General features: G+C 51.6%; 1 protein-coding gene across 1 annotated transcript in view; it reads right to left on the reverse strand.

Annotated features, from left to right (window-relative positions):
• Positions 1–10,914: 10,914 nt before the first annotated feature.
• Positions 10,915–19,980, reverse strand: part of GRID2IP (Grid2 interacting protein) — a 37,093-nt gene continuing 28,027 nt past the window's right edge. Inside the window, exons 14-23 of the mRNA XM_060122404.1 lie at positions 19,142–19,229; positions 18,271–18,348; positions 17,536–17,732; positions 17,053–17,208; positions 16,842–16,928; positions 15,854–15,983; positions 15,646–15,764; positions 14,575–14,739; positions 14,124–14,339; positions 10,915–11,791 (exon numbers count right to left, since the gene is read on the reverse strand). Coding sequence (XP_059978387.1) covers positions 14,268–14,339; positions 14,575–14,739; positions 15,646–15,764; positions 15,854–15,983; positions 16,842–16,928; positions 17,053–17,208; positions 17,536–17,732; positions 18,271–18,348; positions 19,142–19,229 — 1,092 coding nt within the window. The 3' untranslated portion in view covers positions 10,915–11,791; positions 14,124–14,267. The remainder of the gene's footprint in view (positions 11,792–14,123; positions 14,340–14,574; positions 14,740–15,645; positions 15,765–15,853; positions 15,984–16,841; positions 16,929–17,052; positions 17,209–17,535; positions 17,733–18,270; positions 18,349–19,141; positions 19,230–19,980) is intronic.

A 19,980-nucleotide genomic window follows, 5' to 3' on the forward strand; every position in this document is an offset into this window, starting at 1 on the left:
CCGCATCATGTGGCCGTGACTTTCTTGGGCCTGTGTAACCACTGACTTCTCCATCTTCCCAATCCTGCTTCCTCTTCTGCCCTCCACAGGTTCAGGTTCCTAATAAACATCTCATACCCCAAACCGTCTTGGTAGCATCTGCTTCTGGAGAACCCATCCCGTGACAGTTGGAGGTGGGGGTCCAAGAAAGCAGGTGATTAGATCCTGGTTGGAAAACTAAGATCCCACAAGCTGCGCAGCATGGCACGGCCAAAAACACACACACACACACACACACACACACACACACAAAACCCCCCCCAAAAAAAACAAAAACCAAAACAAATGTGGTGTTCCAAGGGGCCAAAGGATTGGGCCTCTAACGAGTTGCCAATCAGCTTACACCTGCCTTTCCTGCGTGCAGAGCTCTGTTGACACCACACGCTGAGAGCTTACTGAGTGCTTGGTCTACCAGCATGGGATCCCCCGTAATACTACAACCCACCGGAGGATCCACTCCTCAGCAAAGGAAGTAGGAAGCGGGCCCATGACCCCTGGAACCGCTGGCAATGTCACACGCCACACCACCCAGCCGCTGCCATCTCGGGGTGACGTGAGGGCACCGCCTGTGGATGGTGCAGCTGAAATGCCAGCTCAAAGGCAGTGCTCGGCAAGATGGGGTACCATCCCCCAGGATGGTGTGTGCCCTAAACCTCTGCCTGGCACTGTGTCCTCACAAGGAAGAATGCATGGACCCGGACACCAAGGGGTGGAAGCAGGAGTGGTCCCATGTATCATATCTGTTGCTGGGTAACGCACCACCCCCAAACTTAGCAGCTGAAAACAATGCACATTCATTACCTCGCTGTTTCTGTGGGTCAGGAATCTGGTTGCAGCTTGCCTGGGGGCCTCTGGTTCAGGAGCTCTGAAATCAAGGCATTGACCACCTGTGGTCATCTCAAGGCTTGAGTGGAGGATGATTGGGGCCGATCGGCTTTCAGGCTCACTGGCATGGCTGTCGGTAGGCCTTGGGCCCTCTCTGGCTGCTGGCATGAGACATCTGTCCTTTGCCACGTGGGCCTCACCCTACTGCAGCTATACCATGGCAGCTGGCTTCCCTTAGAGCAAGTGGGCAAGAAAGCAAGAGAAGATGCTCAAGGCGGAAGCCACAGTCTTTTTATAACCTGATCTTGGAAGGGATATCCCATCACTTCTGCTGCCGCAACTCTGGGCTCTGCAGGGCTAGAGTCCTGGTCCCCAAAGGGGGACTCTTCCACCAAAGGACACAAAAGAGTCCGATGGGATGGTAAGCCACAGATGCTGCCTGGGCACTTTGGGCTTCTTATGTGCAGACACCAACTGGCAAGAAGAGCCCCCACTTTGACAGGGAAATTGACCCTAATACCAAGAGGAGGTAGCGCTGCTGCTACTCCGTAAAATTCGGGTGATCTACTCAGAGCGTCCTGGTAGCCCCTTGCACAATTATGACCATAAATGAATGGGTACAGCATCCCCAGCCTGAGAAGGGCATGTCCCTGGGAGATGAAGGTCTGGATCATGCCCCCAGGTAAGCCATCAAAGCCAGCAGAGGTAGTAACTAAAGGTGAGGGGAGTCTAGAATGGAGGAGGGAGAGGATGGGTATCCCTCGCAGCTTTGAGGCTGCCTACACTGACAATGGCTACAGTTCATCCTACTAACTTCCCTCTTCTAAGGAAAGCAAGAAGAAAGGCCGACTGAAATCCTGCAGGATCAGAACCCTCAAAATATGAGAGAGAGGGAGAGAGGTGTGTGCGTACGAACAGCATGGGCTATGAAACCCCACGAGGCACCACCAGGATCCCCTTGGAGGAGGAACTTCCCGTGCAGCTGTGGAGAGCTTGGTCAGCCGAGCAGAGGGAGGTCAGGGTCCAGCGTCTGTAACTTCAGTCTGTCCATGCACTGGGAGCTGCTTCATCCCAGGTCATGCCCTTCCCAGGGCAGCCATACCCAGCCACTGAGCATAAAGGCCCTGCCCCTCAGCTCACAGGACACCCCCGTGGACAAACCTCGCTCCAGAGCTTCCACCTGGTCGGCTAAGTCTGTGTCAGCCCTGTGTTGCAGTTCACGTTCTCACTCCTTCCCCTCCCAGGCTTCGATCCTCAGTAAACTTCTTGCACCACGGGCTCTATCTCAATATCTGCCTCCAAAGAGCCCAACCTTTGACACGTGCTACGGGACGTGTCTGTATGATGATCTGACCTCTGGCCTTACACCTGCCCCAGGTGAATTGGCACAGGTATTCCCGGAAGCCATTCAGACACCGGGACAGCTAGCAGTCACATAACTGGATGTGTACAGGATTGTGGGTCCTCTAGATGTGTCCCACTAAACCTAAACTGAATATGTCCCCTATGCAACTTCCCCTTAGCCAGACCACAAAAATGCCTGGGGTCTCTCCATGAACACTTAGAATGTGCGGGGGCGGGTAGAGTGGAGTCAGTGATCTTAACCAATTGTGGTTCAAATATCTCACTTTTGCAAAATTTGCAAAGACACATGACCCTGGGAATGCATAGTTAGAGCCCCTCCCAGGGTCTTCAAAGTAGCCTGTACAAGTGAGGGGCCCTGGAGCTTAAGCTTCATTCACTTCATGGTAAGTAGCCTGCCAACGTGCATTTTGTCCTGTTGTTTAAAAAATATGTACTAGGGGCTGCCCTGGTGGCGCAGTGGTTAAGAATCTGCCTGCCAATGCAGGGGACACAGGTTTGAGCTCTGGTCCGGGAAGATCCCACATGCCGCGGAGCAACTGGGCATGTGCGCCACAACTACTGAGCCTGTGCTCTAGAGCCCGCAAGCCGCAACTACTGAAGCCCACGGGCCTAGAGCTCGTGCTCCGCAACAAGAGAAGCCAGCGCAATGAGAAGCCCACCGCAATGAAGAGCAGCCCCCACTTGACGCAACTAGAGAAAGCCCACGTGCAGCAACAAAGACCCAACACAGCCAAAAATAAATAAATAAAATAAATAAATTTATTTTTTTAAATGTACTATATATATGTATATATAGTAAAATTGCACCTTGTTTTTGAATAATTAAAAATTATAACCATTCTCCCATATCATTAACTCTTCCTGAACATCATCTTTCCATGGTACTTCTTAAACTTGTTTTCTTCTTTTTTTTTTGGCCGTGTCAGTCACAAGGCTTGTGGGATCCTAGTTCCCTGACCAGGGACCAAACCCGTGCCCTCGGCAGTCCCAACCAGTGGACCCCCAGGGAATTCTCTTCTTAAATGTTTTTTAATATCCTTTTTGTAGTAAAAAGGAGTCCATACTCATTATAGGAAATTTGAAAATATAAAAAGGTAAAAATAAGGGGGGGAAGTCACCTATAAGTCCAAACTCTAGAGCTGAAGCTCAGAGCAGATGTGGTATCGAGTAGGGGGGCCTCCCCACAATGATTCCCCAATTCCCAGGGGAGATTTGGAGTTGCAGAGTCTTGCTGATTATGGGGCAAGATGGGAGAGGATTGAACAATGTCTGAATTGTGGTGTCAGTAAATATAGACTTGTCTGGGAAGTCTGGAGGGGAAGCAATGGAAGTCCAGCTCCAGACAATCCTGTGAGCCCATGAGGGGACTCCCTGTATGTGAAGAGTGAGTGGGACTTGGCTGGTACTGGAACAGCCTTGTCATCATGTTGGAAGGTCTAGGTTGAGGGCCTGGGACAGCTGGACCACTGGAGTCTGTAATTGGGGTTCTAGACATTTTGCTCTGAGGTTGCATTGAAGGAGTAAAATCTGGGGAAGGGGTAGAGAAAGAGGCTCTCCACCTCTTTGCTTCACAATAGCCTGCCAAGGATGGTGTCCATGTGTGGTAACCCCCATGAGCCATGCCACCTGGTATGCATGTGTGTGTGTAGTCTCTCCCACTCAGAGTCTGGGCTGGACCTGTGACTCACCTTAACCCATAGAATGAAGCAGAGTGATGCTGTGCTGGCTTCACACTATACTATAAAGCTACAGTAAACAAAACAGTATGGTAGTGGCACAAAAATAGAAAAATAGATCAACGGAACAGGATAGAGAGCCCAGAAATAAACCCACCACCTATGGCCAATTAATCTACGACAAAGGAGGCAAGAATATACAATGAAGAAAAGACAGTCTCTTCAGTAAGTAGTGCCGGGAAGATCGGACAGCTACATGTGAAAGAAGTAAATTAGAACATTCTCTAACACCATATACAAAACTAAACTCAAAATGTATTAAAGACCTAAATGTAAGACTGGATAGTATAAAACTCCTAGAGGAAAACATAGGCAGAACATTCTTCGACATAAATCACAGCAATATTTGTCCACATCCATCTCCAAAAGAAAAGGAAATAAAATAAAAAATAAGCAAGTGGGATCTAATTAAACTTAAAATCTTTTCCACAGCAAATGAAACCATTGACAAAACAAAAAAAAACAACCTACTGAATGGGAGAAAATATTTGCAAATGATATGACTGATAAGGGATTAATATCCAACATACATAAACAGCTCATACAACTCAACATCAAAAAAAACAAGCAACCAGGAACTTCCCTGGTGGTCCAGTGGTTAAGACGTTGCCTTCTAATGCAGGGAGTGTGGGTTTGATTCCTGGTCGGGGAGCTAAGATCCCACATGTCTCATGGCCAGAAAACCCAAAAAATGTGAAATAGAAGCAATACTGTAACAAATTCAATAAAGACTTTAAAAATGGTCCACATCCAAAAAATCTTGAAAACAAACAAACAAAACAAGCAACCCAATTTAAAAATAGGCAGAAGAACTGAACAGACATTTTCCCAAAGAGGAAATGCAGATGGCCAACAGTCACATGAAAAGATGTTCAACATTGTTAATCATCAGGGAAATACAAATCAAAACCACAGTTAGATATCACCTCACACATATCAGAATGGCTATCATCAAACAAAACACAAATAACAAATGTTGGAGAGGAAGGGGAGAAATGGGAACCCCCTAACACTGTGAGTATGTAACTTGCTGCAGCCACTGTGGAAAACAATATGGAGGTTTCTCAAAAAACTAAAAATAGAACTACCATATGACCCAGCAATTCCACTCCTGGGCATATATCAGGAAAAAAAAAACCCCACTAATTCAAAAAGACACATGCACCCCAGTGTTCACAGAAGCATTATTTACAATTGCCAAGATATGGAAGCAACCTAAGTGTCCATCAACAGATGAATGAACAAAGAAGATGTGTCATATATACACAATGGAATACTACTCATCCATGAAAAAAGAATGAAATTTTGCCATTTGCAGCAACATGGATGGACTTGGAGGACATTATGCTAAGTGAAATAAGTCAGACAGGGAATTCCCTGGTGGTCCAGTGGTTAGGACTCAGCACTTTCACTGCCAGCGTCCAGGTTCAATCCCTGGTCGAGGAACTAAGATCCCACAAACTGTGTGGCATGGCAAAAAAAATAAATAAATAAGCCAGACAGATAAAGACAAATACTGTATGATATCACTTATATAAGGAATCTAAAAACCCCAGCAACTAGTGAATATAACAAAAAAAGAAGCAGACTCACAGATATAGAGAGCAAACTAGTGGTTACCAGTGGGGAGAGGAGGTGAGGGACAATATAGAGGTAGGGGAGTGGGAGGTCCAAACTATTGGGTGTAAGATAGGCTCAGGGATCTATTGAACAACATGGGGAATATAGCCAATATTTTGTAATAACTGTAAATGGAAAGTAAACTTTAAACACTGTATAAAAATTTTTAAATTAAAAACAAATAAAAGAGAATGAAATATCTTTCTAGACACAAAAGAATGTCAAGAGCAATGAGAAAGCTTTGAAATCAAGCACAGAGCCTTTTCTGTGTATCTGATATATTTATGGTGGAGACATAACCTACTGTACTGGGTCAAATAATGCTCCCTCCCCTACTGCAAATTCTTGTCCACCTGGAACCACAGAGTGTGACATTATTTGGAAATAAGATCTTTGCAGATGTAATTAGTTAAGGTGAGGTCATGTTGGATTAGGGTGGGTCCTAATGCAATGACTGGTGTTCTTATAAGAGAACACAGAGATGCAGACACACACACACACACACACACACACATACACACACACATACCCTATCATGTGAAGACACTGACAGGCAGGGAAAACACCACATGATGGTGGAGGATAGAGTGGGGCATCTATAAGCCAGGGAATGCCAAGGATTGCTGGTAACCTAATGACCACCAGAGGCTAGAAGGGAGGCAATGCTGCTGACGTGAGTTTGGACCTCTGGTCTTCCAAACTGTGAGAGAGTACACTTCTGTTATTTTAAGGCAACCAGTTTGTGGTAGTTTGTTACAGCAGTCCTAGTAAATGAATACACCTACCTTTTACAACAGAATGCTTATTAGACTTACTGCTGACTTCTCAATATAAAAAATGGAAGTCAGAAACCAGTGGAATTCAAATTGATGAGAAGATATAACTGTCAACCCGGAACTGTATATCCACTAAAACTGTCTTTCAAGAACGTGGGTAGTTACAAAGATATTTTCAGATGCAAAAACTGAAAGAATTTACTACCAACAGACCCTCACTACAAACAAAATTCTAAAGTAAAAAATGTACTTGAGGAAGAATGAAAATGATCCCAGAAAGAAGGCGCAAGAAGCGAGACAGGATCACAATTCAGGATGTGAAGATAAGAATTCTGCAGGGGTGGAAACTTTGGGAGCCCCAGGGAAACACAAGAACTCAGCTGCCAGCCTTTCAGTAGGCAGAAGCTCTACAGCTAGGGGACAATGGGCCTGATTGTTTCCCAGGATGGAGTTTTCCACCAAGCAGGAAAAGAAGCTGACAAAAAAATATCTCCTATACCGGCGATCCCTTCCGACTCAGTAATTCAGCTCCTGAACCAGCGTTATTAGTGTCCATTTACACAGCATTTTTCAGAAATATCCCTTGGTGCTTAGTGTAAGGAAAGGCTAATCAAGATTTTGCGATGAATTTCTTTTTTTTTGCGATGAATTTCTTGAGCAAATGAGAAACGGCTCTATATTCTTGATACAGGTGTAAATCTTCTAATTTATTTTTGGGATTCTTAGATGGTTTGGGGTAACTAATATGTAACTTATGAAAACTGCAAGTATTTTGTATTTCAAATACTTCTACCTACTGATGAGTGTAAAAATATCAGACTACTTAATATCTGGGACCACTTATTGGCAACCGTCGCAAAACAAATTGATTTGTATAGTGAGATGTTGCCAAATTGTTTAAATATTTACATACAGCATATACCTGTGTATTTTAGCAATGACTGGGGTCCTGTCACTTCCTTTTTTTCTTTCATAAGTGAAAAAGGTTCAGAGCACACAACCACTTTTCATTCTTAGAAACAAATGCATAAAACGATCTTTTATCAGAGCAGTAGAAAGTTAAACACTGGAAGTACCCAAATACTTTGAAAAAGCTGTCTTCTTTTCATCTCTCCCTCCATTTTGGATATAGTATGTGTGTATCTTTATTGGTACACACAGACTAGGCTTTGTGAACTACTTTTTTTTGCTAAAAAATCATGGCTTGTTGGCTCATAATGACATAGTCATACCTAAGAGATTTGTAACTTCTTTTCACTCTTTTCTTGAGCTTATGAGATAGAGTTTCAGTTCTAAGTAAGCGTCATCCAAACCTTCTGTACACATTTCAGTTTGCTGTGTAATATAATGACATGAAATCGTATTCCTTTTTCTCTTCTTGTTTCCTTTAGCATGTAAGTTTGTTGTGAAAATGTAGATCTCTGAATGGGTATGAGGTTAGATCTGAGATTTATTTCTGCGCATTATGTCTGAGTCTATGATTTCTCAGAAGGACTATGTGTGTATATACACACACGTGCACATATACGCTTATGAATAATATGAAATTTGAAGAGAAAAACTTTCTGCAGGTGCCTTCACCAATCAGGATTAATGATTGCTTAAAGACCCTGACGACCTGAGGATAACTTTGTCACGAAGTAGATTCAATGGCTGATAACAGACGCTTAGAAACGGCAAAACAGATGAAATGGCTCAAACCAGCAGGAAGTCTGGTCTTTCTCCTGGGGTTCCCCTCCTCAAGGAGCTTCTGGGGGAATCCCTCAAGGATGTGGCCACGTGCTGGAAATCTGTTCTGGTAGCGGCCTGACACCTCGGCCCAGATTTTGCACTCAGAGCCACTACTTCTGCCCAAGCTCTTTGTGTTTCCTGAATCAATTCCCTCCTAACACATACAAGTCCTGCCAACACAAATAAGGTCACATGATGGTGTCTGCCTAAAGCTCAGAGGGGGAGGGCAGTGCTTCCAGGTTGATGTTCTAATCCCACATCAGGGCCTCTCCCCCCAGGGCCCAGCTTACCTCCCGCTAGTGCGGGAGCTCCCAGCTCCTCCCTCGAGGACTCTCCTCTTCCGCAACCTCCAGTCCTTCCAGCTCCTAGATGTTGGACATTGGGGTCATCCATTTCCTTCTGCGGAAACCCCCCACTGACCCCACATGGTCCAAGAACACACCATCAGTGCTTTTATTCAGTGCCGGGGACATCAGGAATCCAGTTAACATCTCTTTAGAGAATATTTTCCCTCCCTTTTAGGGCACTATCAAGAGAAAGATTTTGCTAATTTGCACAACCAACAGACCCTTAAGCCAGTGGTCTATGCCTAGCACTCGGTTTCCAGGTGACGTCACGGTTTCCCCGCAGAACACTGCGTGGGTCCTGCCTGCCTGTGACTCACCATCGTCTGGGTGAATTTCCTAAAACAAAGAGCATCTTCAAGATAAGGTAATCAGCATCTTTCCATCCAGAAACCAGAACGGCCAACTAGCTTCAAACACAGCTCCCTTGCTAACATCTAAAAGTGAATCGAATCCCTTTTTAGGGGGTACACCACTATACCCCAGGATAGCCCGAATGAGTCAACTGGCAGACATGCTTCATTTCAGGGGCTGCAAACTCACAGCTGGGCTCCATCTGGCTCACAGAAACGTTTTCTTTGGCTCATAATTGATCATCTTCCTTAAAGTTTTGAATTGGTTGCCAACATTTCGTTAGGACATTTGAAATAGAAATCTGGATTTCTAGCTTCCTTTGCGAAAGCCTGAGATCAGGCATCCCAGGGTGTGCCTTCTCACATGGAGGCCCACTGACTAGAGGGTGCAGCGGGGCCCCCGCAGACAGGGCATCCGCTCTCCAGCCCTCCCTACTGTCTCTCCCTGTCCCTCCGTGTCAGTTACCTGTCATCCTTGGTCCTGTGTAGCTGTCTTCTTACACCACCCTCTTCACAAGCCTGCATTCCTTGTCCAGTCTCCGTGGGCATTCCGTCCGCAACCCTTGCATTAGGGCTTTGGATACATGTGGCCAAACTGTTTCATAGAAAGGAGCCATTCATTTTCTTGAGCAGCTTGGTCACCCTCACCTTTGTGTTATTTGTTTGATTTAATAGGCAATTACGGAACCTTGCTGTATGCAAAGGCTAGAAGCAGATGGGCCAATGGGAAATCAGGCTGACGAATGGGTTATCAGTGAGTAGACATCTACTAGCTGAAGCCTGGGTGTGTGAGAATTTGTGGAGGGAGGGCAAACAGTGCCCAGCGCTGCTTAAATAAAGGTCCATGAAGATAAAGACAACTAGAGCTTCCTGTGGTTTCCTGTCGGGAAGACAGCAGGTTCAGGGGAGTGACAGGAGAGAAAGCCAGGCTGCTGTGTGCTGAGAGGTGAGGGGATGGTGAGGATGCAGAGGCAGCAAGTGTAGACAACAGCTCTGAAAAATTTGGTCTAAAGGAGGGAGTGAGAGGGCATGAGCCACTGGGGTCTAGACTGTTCTTTGAGGGTTGCAGGAAGAGGGATGTTTATTGGTGAAGGGGAAAGAGCCAGTGGAAAATGACTTGTGGTCATAGGTGCGTTGGGACCCCTGGGAGCCTGGGGAGGTGGGGATATGGGACAAAGAATTAGCTCCGAATTGGAGTTGAGAGCAATGCCTGAACATCACGGGATGAAGATGAGGGCAAGTACATAGAAGTTTGCAGATGGTGGGGGAGAAGGTGAGTAAATCCCGCTTGATTGAAGTCTTTCTCTTTGGAACATCAGCTGAATCCAGAGATCTCTGAGGCCTCCTTGGAACTAGCACTATTATATCCTTGGCACCTGGTAAGAAGGCGGTATGAGCTGAATTGTGTCCCCCTCCCCAAATTCATATGCAGAAATCCTAGCCCCCAGTACCTCAGAAGGTGACGGCATTTGGAGATGGGGTCTTTGAGGAGGTATTTAAGGTTAAATGATGTCATAAGGATGGGGCTGTAAGCCAACAGGACTGGTGTCATTACGAGAAGAGACGCCAGTGATGCACAGAGAAAAGGCCACGTGAGGACACAGCAAGAAGCGGCCGTCTGTAAGCCAAGGAGAGCAGCCTCAGGAGGAACCCAACCTGCTGACACATTGATCTTGGACTTCCAGCCTCCAGGGCTGTGAGGGAATAAATTCCTGTTGTTTAAGCCACTTAGTCTATGGTATTTTGTTACGGTAGCCTAAGCAGATTAACACAGGGAGGAATAGAAGGGGGTGAGAAAAGAGGTAAAGGCTTTCTTTATGTCGAAGTCACCAGAATCTGTGGCCCCTGGAATGCTGATAGATGTTTTTAAAAATCATGTTAAGCAAAACAAAGAAGATATTTCCACTAAGAGGATGGGCTTTGGATTTAGACAGACTTGATTTTCCATCAAGCAAGTCACATAACCCTCCTGAGTTTTAGACTTTTTATTTGTAAAAAGGAGATAACAAAACCCGCCTGAGAGGGTTACTGTGAAAGTAAAATGAAATATGTAAAAACATGGAGCACACTACCTAGTAAACATTAACGGATTGTTAGGAAAGGCGGTGTGTAATTGGGCTAGGCTATTTTATTAGTATCATTGAGAGAGAAATACATTCCTGCTTGTCACACCCTGTCATTTGGTGAGGAATGGGGCGGAGGGTATGGCGCACATATTGGCTCACGTGTAGGGTTTCGTACTGACTTGGGTGTAGATCACCATGAAACAGAACCCTGGGAAACGCAACTCAGAGAGGCTGACCCATAAGGTTATCTGCCCCCAGCATTGTGGCTGGTACATGGTAGGCAGTCAAATAGTATTGGCGATTGCATTTATGAATGAAGAGAATGCACTGAGAATGTTAAACGACTGAACATCTATAACGATCTGTTGATGAGTATGTTAGTCAACCCTCTTAATATTGCGAGTGACAGAAACCCATTCAAACCAGCCTAAGCCAAAAAATTAAAAGAAATTAAAAACATTCACACGTGGTGGCAGAATCTGTTGGCTTGGAAACTGAAACGTTGGGATGTCTGCTTCAGGCACAGCTGGATCCAGGGACAAGAGATGGATGGAGTGGTCTTCTCTCCTTTTCTTCTGTATTGGTTTTACACCCAGGCAGGTGCCCTCCACGTGGTAGTCCTGGCAGCTCCTTCCGGGATTCCACCCTCCTTACACCCAACAATTCATCCAGAAGTAAGGAGCCTCCTTTTCTGAACACTTCAAACTTGAGTCTTGAATTGACTCTGAGCCACCCAACCAGAGTCACAAGATCATCCTTAATCCAATCAGCAGCACTCCAAGGCCTGGGAGCAGAGGAGGGATAATTTCCCAAAGGAAAAACAGGGAGCTTTCCCCAGCAGAAGGGAGACTGGTTGCTAGGCAGGCACAGGCACAGGCACAGACCACTGGCCCCTGGACTTAGTGTATCGAGAGAAGTCAGGTAACTCATGGGTGCCTAAGTAAGAGAGAATGAAAAGCATGGCACCTGCAGGACACATGAAGATGCGTAATCAGCGCGGTGCTGGGTCCAGCGAGGACCGGGGCCACTGAGGATTTGAAGGAGGTTGGGATGTGCACCAGGGTGCCTGGCCACGGAGGTACGTGGTACACTGATGGCAACCATGGCCCTGACTCTCTACCTGACCCTGAATCCACACCCTCTGCCATGTAGCTCTGCAGCATCTCTCATCAAGAGGGGAGCCTATTTCCCCTCTCCTAGAATCTGGGCTGGACTTGTCACTTGCTTTGACAATATACTGTGGCGGAAGGGATGGTGTGACAGTTCTGAGGTTAGGCTTCCAGGGGTCTTCTGTGTCTCTGCTTGTTCTCTTAGGCCCCTGACCTTACCATGTGAACTGTCCTGGCTATTTGGCTGGAGGATGAGAGGCCACATGAAGCCATCTCAACTGTCCCAACCAAGGCCCTGCATGACTAGCAAAGCTGCCCAGCTGACCCACAGAAGACTATAGACACCCAGGTGAGTCCACTGAGCCCAGCTCAGATCAGAACTGCCCAGCAGGACCCATGGACTCAAGAGCAGTAGTGGCTGCCGTTTTAAGTCACTGAGTTTTGGGACAGTTTGTTACACAGCATTGTGTGGGAGATAGGTAACAGTTACAAGGCGTTATAGGGAGGAAACCCAGCTAGCGATTGGCTTGCCAACCTGAGTCCCATCTACCTGAAGAGGGTGTGTGTTTCTAATTTGCGGGAAGATGCCATACAGGACACCTGGGCCTGGAGGGTCATGCCTATTCATAGCCTGGTGGAGTCTACAGTCTCTCCGGATCTCATACCAGGATTTTAATGGACCTTTTGACATGTTTCTCAGAGACGAAGGCTTTGGGAAGTTATGGAAATTATCCGGCTTGAGCTGCTGGGGAGAAATGCCCTCCACTAGCCAAATCTGGGTTCATTTCCCTCACCTGAATTACACAATTTGGTTTAGATATTTTTATATGGTGGCTGTGAGCGGGGAACAAAGGAAGAACATACATGGCCTCCACAAGGGGCCTGTGGGAGACCGGGTAGAACTGGATGGGTCCCGAATACTGTCCAGGGGCAACACCAGCTATTCAATCATAGTGGAGGGAAAAAAAGCCAGAAGATGGTTTCTAAAGTCCATTTCAGACTTCTGTGGAAGAAAGTTAAGGGAAGAGGTAACAGGAAGCTGCCTGATCCAGGATTTGTCGATTGGAGAATGGAAAGGATGAAACAAAGAAAGGAAAGGAGGCCCCCAGCATCCCTCTGCTCCCAGCGTCCAGGTAGCTCCCTCCTCTATCCCCAATCCTCACCAGGGGCTCCAGACACACATGTAAAACAGACTCTGAGATCCCAAATATGTCCCAGGTGGTGTTACTGCCTCTAAGCCTGCTCTGCTAACATGGCCTGTTCCAGGGAACATCATCATCGCCACCCACCCAGGCGAGAAACCTGGCAGCCGGCCACCAGGTCCTGCTCACCCGTCACCTGAGCATCTCTCTGCTCTCTCTGCCCTACCGCGACACCCCCCTCCCACTCCCAGACTCCCCACTTCCAAGGGACCACTTCTAAACTGGATTTCAGTTTGTCTGCTGGGTGAAAACTTCAATTCTGCAGTCTGATGTAGTCTTCCTAATGCTTTCCTGTTTCTCTGCCCAGCTTCTCTCCTGCCTTCTCCAATCCAGCCTTCTCTCCTCTGCAGCCAGCTGAGGTTTCTTCTGGCTTCCAAGACCCAGGCTAAGTGCGCACCCACCCCCCTCCCCCAGGTCCCTGTACTTGGGGCTCTCCTTCCATCCTGCCTGCCTTCGTCCAAGCAGCCCAGGAGGCCCTGGGCTGGGTGAGAGACCTCCAGGCCTTATCGTGCGCAGTGGTGTGGCATGTTCAAGGGCGTCTGCCTCCTTCTCCACAGTCTAAGGTCTGCGGGGTCCGTGCTCCGCGAGGGCGTCCCCTGGGCACACTCGGAGCAGGCTCAGGAGAGGTTCAGACGGCCTTCCTTGGGGCCGGGCACCCTCTGGCCAAGACGCCGCCCTAGTGCCGCAGCCATCTCGGAATCCACCGGCTGGTGGCAGCGGCCCCTCCCCGGGACCCCCGAGGTCCTGAGGGCGTGCACAGCCAGCCCTTGCTGGAAGGCCCGGGAGCGGGGAGGGGGCGGGGGTGGGGCGGAGAAGGGGGAATGGACAAGGCGCGGGAAGCCGGCGGGACCTGGCGGCGGGTGGTTCACGCGTCCCGGGGAGTCGGCGTGCCGGCTCCGTCCCCGCGCTCCCAACCCTCGGAGCCCCGGGATCGGCCCCAAGAAGGGGTCTCCGCACCTTCGAGGGCGGCCGGAGCTCGACGGCTGAGCTAGCTGGAGATGCGCGCGTGGCTGGGCCCCACTCCCGCACCCGGGACGCTCCGAGCCACGCGGGCGGCGTCCGCTCCGCGCTCGGGCCGCCGAGGACGCGAGGCCGCCGCCGTCACCAGGAGAGGGGCGAAATCATCCCAGAGCTGCGTGTGCCCTCCCCAGCCTGCAGGTCGCCGAGCGCTCGCTGGGGAGGGAGGAGCACGTGGGGACGCAGGTTGGTCAGTGGTCCCGGGACCGCCCCCTCCCTGCGTCGTCTCCCCCCACCCCCTCCCTCGCCGGGGCAGAGACCTACTGGCTCCGCCCCACTGGGGGAGCGTGTCACTCACTAGGGGCCCTTTCCCACCCCGGGCTTCACAGAGGTACCCCCTCGTTGGACCTATGGCCCTGCTCTCTCCTCAGGGCCTCCCACCGTGGCTCACCTCGAACTTGCTCATGAACTCCGCGAAGATGCCGAAAAAGGCCTCGGAAGTGGTGGCTTTGGAATCCTCGCCGAAGAAAGCCAGCGCCTTGCCCAGCTGCTCCATGGCCTCCCGCTGCAGCCCGTCCAGCGCCCGCAGCACCGGCTGGGCTGTCTCCAGGAAGGACTGATGGGCCTCTGTTAAGGAAACTGCCCTAGGTCCCTGGGGCAGGTCCCCGGGCAGTGACCCAAACAGCGACCACTCCAGTCTACCCCAGGCCCTTTGCTCACCTGGGCACCATGCCCTGGTCAGAGGCTCCAGTCCCTTTGCCCACTGCCCTCCAAGCTCGTCCTGACACCTGCCACGTCCAGTCCAGCCTTAGGCCTTTCACTTGCTCCTCTCTCTGTGGGGCAGCTCTCTCTTCCCTCCTGGCTCTGCTCAGATGCTACCACCTCTCTTCCCCAACCATCCTCTTAGAGTGGCCCCCTCTCTCTGTCTCTCTCTTTTTCTATAGCATTTGTCACTGTCTGTGCTCAGTCGGAATATTCCCCTCTCCTGACCGCCTTTGGCTGGCCAGGCCTGGCAAGTCTGACAAGCCTCTCCCTGTATCTTGTGACTTAAGCCTGGACTCTGCCACCCCCGAGGACAGAGGGGGAGATGTAGCCAATCAGAAGAGCTCCTTGGGCTTCCCTGGTGGCGCAGTGGTTGAGAGTCCGCCTGCCGATGCAGGGCACGCGGGTTCGGGCCCTGGTCCGGCAAGATCCCACATGCCGCGGAGCGGCTGGGCCCGTGAGCCGTGGCCGCTGAGCCTGCGCGTCCGGAGCCTGTGCTCCGCAATGGGAGAGGCCACAACAGTGAGAGGCCCGCGTACAGCAAAAAAAAAAAAAAAAAAAGCTCCTTCTCAGTTACACACAGACTTGACATAAGCACTTAGATTCTAAATGACCTAAGGTGGACCCCCTTCCAGAACCCCTGGACCCAGAGCAGCCTCTGCCCAGAATCGCTGCAGGCCACTGGAGCTACAGCCAGCTCTACCTGACCCCCCCCCCCCCCCCCCCGCCTAGGGTCCACTGCGGCACTGGGACAGGATACCGCCATGACCACGGCAAACTTGTCCTCGCTGGTGGGGGACATGCTCTGGCAGGCGGCCTGTATCTCACCGATGGTGCCGTGGAGGTCAGCCAGGTCACTGGTCAGGGCCCGTTGGTTCACTGTAGGGTAGGCAACAGAGCCTCGTGGGGCTGCCCTCTCAGCCCAGGACAGCGGTGCCTCTGCCTCCCTACCCATCCACCCAGCCTACCTTTGGCAGCCAGGGGCACGGTGGGCAGGTCCTGAGCAAAGCCCAGGAGTTCGGGGAAGTGCTGGCTCAGCGATTTGGCAAGGATATGCAGGAAGGTGGACTTCCCATCCACCGTCTTGGTGGAGTTCAGCTGCAAGTGACCCCAACATATATCTTCCTCAAGGACCCCATCAGATTCCTGATCACACGGGCTCAAGTGCTCTCCTCCCTGCTTCCCCGGGGCTGTGGCGTCAGTTCCTGGACCCCGACACTCTCAAACTCCAAAGCTCATAAGCTGATGGCTAGTAATACTTAACTCTGAAGCTCTCATCTGCTGGGATGCCACAGGCCTGTTTCCTGGCCCAGATCTTTGAGACCCCCAGGAACCAGGCCCCCAGCCCCCAGCTAGGGAAGGACCCTAGGTTTTTCTGTCCTTGTGAGTTTGCCCTTGTCAAAAGATAGAGCCCAAGATTCTCTAACCCCAGGGAAAGCGGGGAGCATCACTCACAGTTCTTCCCTTTTGTGGTTTTCTGAAACCATCTGTGGCCCATCTGAGCCTCAGACACCCTAAACCATTCATATCTATAAAGGGAGTTTTTCTTTCTCTTTTTGAAAACAACCAAAGGCGTCATGGGGAAAAGTCCCAGAAACACAGGGGAAAGGCTGGATATTTGAGCTGTCCCTTCTCTGATCCTAGATCTTTCTGGGGTAGGACTGGCCTGATGGTGGTGGTGGTGTTGAGGGCACAGAATCCGCCAGGTGGGACTCGCCCCTTCCTCCTGGAGCCTTCCCTCCCTGCCCTTCTCTTCTCCAACCACTCCATTTTTCCAGATCTTGAGGATTGGCTTGGAGACACCACCTTGTTCCCCCAACCCCTCAACCCCCAAACTTTGCTTCTGTTACATCCTGGCCTGCGGGCAGCCAGCTCTTCCTCCGGGGGGGATGGGGGTGGGGAAGGGCCTCAATGGTAGAGCAAACAAATCAGTGACTGTCTGACAGGCCCCCTCACCTCCGTCAGGAAGTTGATCTTGAAGCCCGTGGTCTTGTTGGTTTGGGGCTGTCCGTCGTTGAGATAGTTGCCCATAGCCAACACAAACTGTGGAGAGAAAGGTGGGCAGGTCCTGCCCCACGCCCTGGCCCCTCTCTGGATGAACCTCCAGGCTGGAAGCCCCAGGGGACAGAGGGGCAGGTAGAGTGATCTGAGAAGGGGCGGTTCTGACCTCCAGGATCTTGGCGAGCTTCCGGCTGTTCTTGAGCTCGAGGGAGGCCTGGCGCAAGCACTCCAGGCTGCCCCGGATCTCTTCTGTCTTTTCCTGTAGGGTGGCCTGGAAGTGGAGGCTGCGCAGGCGGGTCTTGTACTCGGGAACCGACAGCATCTGACGGGAAGGCAGGGCCAGGATTCATCCATCCCGCCGGGAGACCCGCTGCCCCGGGACAGCCGGGGGTGGGGGTCAGCGGGCTGCCCGGTATTCCCTTAGGAAAACAAGCACAACCTCTAGGGGGCACCCTCATCCCATCTACCTTGGACCCTGAGTGAGAACTGGCTGTTAACAGGTGTAAAACCGGGACTCAGAGGCGTGAACGCGGTGGCGGGAGGGGAGCGAGACCCACGCACAAAGGCACAAAGCGAAAGCCGCGACAGAGGAGGCCGAGGCCGCTGGGCAGCAGCCCCTGATCCCGGGTGGGGGTCACGGCCGCAGCACCTGCAGGACGAACTGGTCTGGCTCGCTGAGGCGGCCGGGCGCCTCGCGGAAGGCCTGGTAGCGCTGCTCCTCGTCGGCGTCTGGCGCGAAGAGCAGCAGTTGCGCCAGGTGCGCGGGCTCCAGGCGCCGGGGCTCCATGCTCATTAGCACCTGCCGCAGCTCGGCCGGGCTCAGCTTCAGGTGCGCCAGCAGGATGGCTGCGGGCGGGGCCGCGAGGGTGAGCCGGGGCAGGGCCCGGGCGGGGAGTGGGCGGGGCTTCAAGATCCACCCTGGCTCCTGGGTGTGTCGGGGGACGGGGGGCCAGGAACCGGGGCGCAGCAGGAGCCTGCCCAGGGGAGGGGAGGGTCCTTCCCGCGACCTATTGAGGGGCGAGGGCGGGGTTCTCAAAGAGACAGACCTGGAATTGAGCGGGGCCTGCGGAGTTGGGGCCAGGGAACTAGGGAGGGTCCTGAGACGGGAAGAGTAGGGTATGCGGTTGGAGGCGGGGCCGGAACTGGGGAGCCGATTACAGGATGAGGGCGGGGCCGATGGGGGTGGAGCCAAGGCCGGCACCTGCGCCCGGTGGGATCGGGCTGGCCGTGGGACCTGGGAGAGGGTCTTCACCGCGCGGGAGGCAGGTCTTGGGGCCCCCACGGCCTAATCTCGATCATCCACCGGGGTGGATCAAAGGCTCGGTGGCCCGGTGGGGGGTCGCGTCCTGCCCCCCACAACCACCCGGCACCCCCAGCCCCTCACAGGTGTTGTAGGCCTTCTTGTGGGACAGGATCTCCACCACCTCCTTCTTCCTGAAGGGCTCAGGCCCGGGCACCGGCTCTGGAAGGGAAACTGATGGTTTAATGAGGGGACGCCAGGCTGAGGCTGCTGTGCGAGGGCCCATGAGGGGTGTGGCCACACCCCACAGCCCAGACGCCCCCGCCCATGGACTTGACTGAATCAGCTCCACGTGTCCACACTCCCCTCACTCATGGACTCCGGGGTCCAGTCTAACACAGTGTGCGTGATGTGGCGTGTGTCCGCTCCCCGCCCCCCATCCTCTCTCCCCTGGGCCCTTGGGACTGAGCTGGCCCCATAAGGAGAACCAATCACCTCTCGACCTTGCAGATGCTTCCTGGACGGACAACGGCCTTTCTCTTCAATCCCGGGACCACTTTCCACTCACAGTATCCCTGGCTGCCTGGAGCCCCACCCAACAACTACAGGGAGATACCCTGAGAGGGGTAATGGGAGAGAGAGACTTGGAAGGGATATCTGTCTACCTTATTGTGGCTGTGTGACTTGGAGCAAATTACCTAGCCCCTTTGTGCTTCCTCATCAGGAGGTTGGGGGGATCACAGTCCCTACCTCACAGAATTGTCACAGGATTAATTTAGAAACAAGGGTGTCTGACATTTGGTAAGCATGCAACACAGGTCAGCTCTTATTATCTCCATTTTGAGGTAGGAAACCTGAGGCTCTGAGAAGTTCAATAACTCAGGGACACAGTAAATAAATGGCGGTCCGTGCAGACCTTGGGGACTCTAAGCCCTGGGACGCCACAGAAGGTAGTGGGTGGGCTGCCACAGAGGACCTGGTATCTGGGTTCCCCTAGGGCCCTCAGGCCACTCACTAGCAGGTTTCTGGGTGCCAAAGTGGAGCTCCAGGTCGAGGTACTTCACCATGTCGCTCAGCTTATCATAGTCAGAGTCCTCCCCGAGCTGCGAGGGAGGGGGAGGTTCAGAGCGAGGAAGAACTGCCGCCCTCCACCGCCCCCACCCTCTAAGGGCTGCCTTGTGAGCTCCAGGAGGGAGAGCCTTCATCAAGCCCTGGGATAAACCCGGCGGCAGGAGGAGGCTGCAGGAGAAGCTAAATCATCCAAGTTATCAGGCGGTGAGCCCGCCCCTCCTGTGGTCAACAACACTCACACCTGCAGCACTCTCCACGCAGAAGCCAGCAAGTTGCGCTGGAGCAGGGGGTAGAGGGGCTCTAAAGGGGCTGGAGCCGACCAAGGAGGCTTAAGGGGTCTGGGTCTGTTTTGAGTGAGTTCACCAGAGCTGCTCTGGGTTCCCGATTCTGGGGAAACTAAAGCAGGGAAATGCCAGGAGCTAGGAACTGGACAGCTGGTTTTAACAAATGACCTGGGTGAGAGGTGACAGTCTAGAAGGGCCATGGCTGCAGGCCAGGGACACCTGGCGTGGATTTGGACTTGGCCATGTGCATGACCTCTGTCCCTGTGTCCACCTTCAGAATCCAGTGGAAAGACCACTCTTCAGAGCAAGGCTTCAAGGACCATCTGAGGCTGGTAGGAGTGAGGTCTCCAGGGGACCCAGTAGGTCCCAGTTTGTGACTTTGTCCTGCCGAGCATCCTTACCAGCAACATGGAAAGCTTCCCTTGGAGGTGTGGGCTGAGGCCAACTTGGCTGGGAAGGCAGGAGACAGAACTGGGACCCAGGACGTGGCAATGGGAAA

The sequence above is a fragment of the Lagenorhynchus albirostris genome, chromosome 15 (genome assembly GCF_949774975.1).
Source record: "Lagenorhynchus albirostris chromosome 15, mLagAlb1.1, whole genome shotgun sequence".
Lineage (NCBI taxonomy): Eukaryota > Metazoa > Chordata > Mammalia > Artiodactyla > Delphinidae > Lagenorhynchus > Lagenorhynchus albirostris.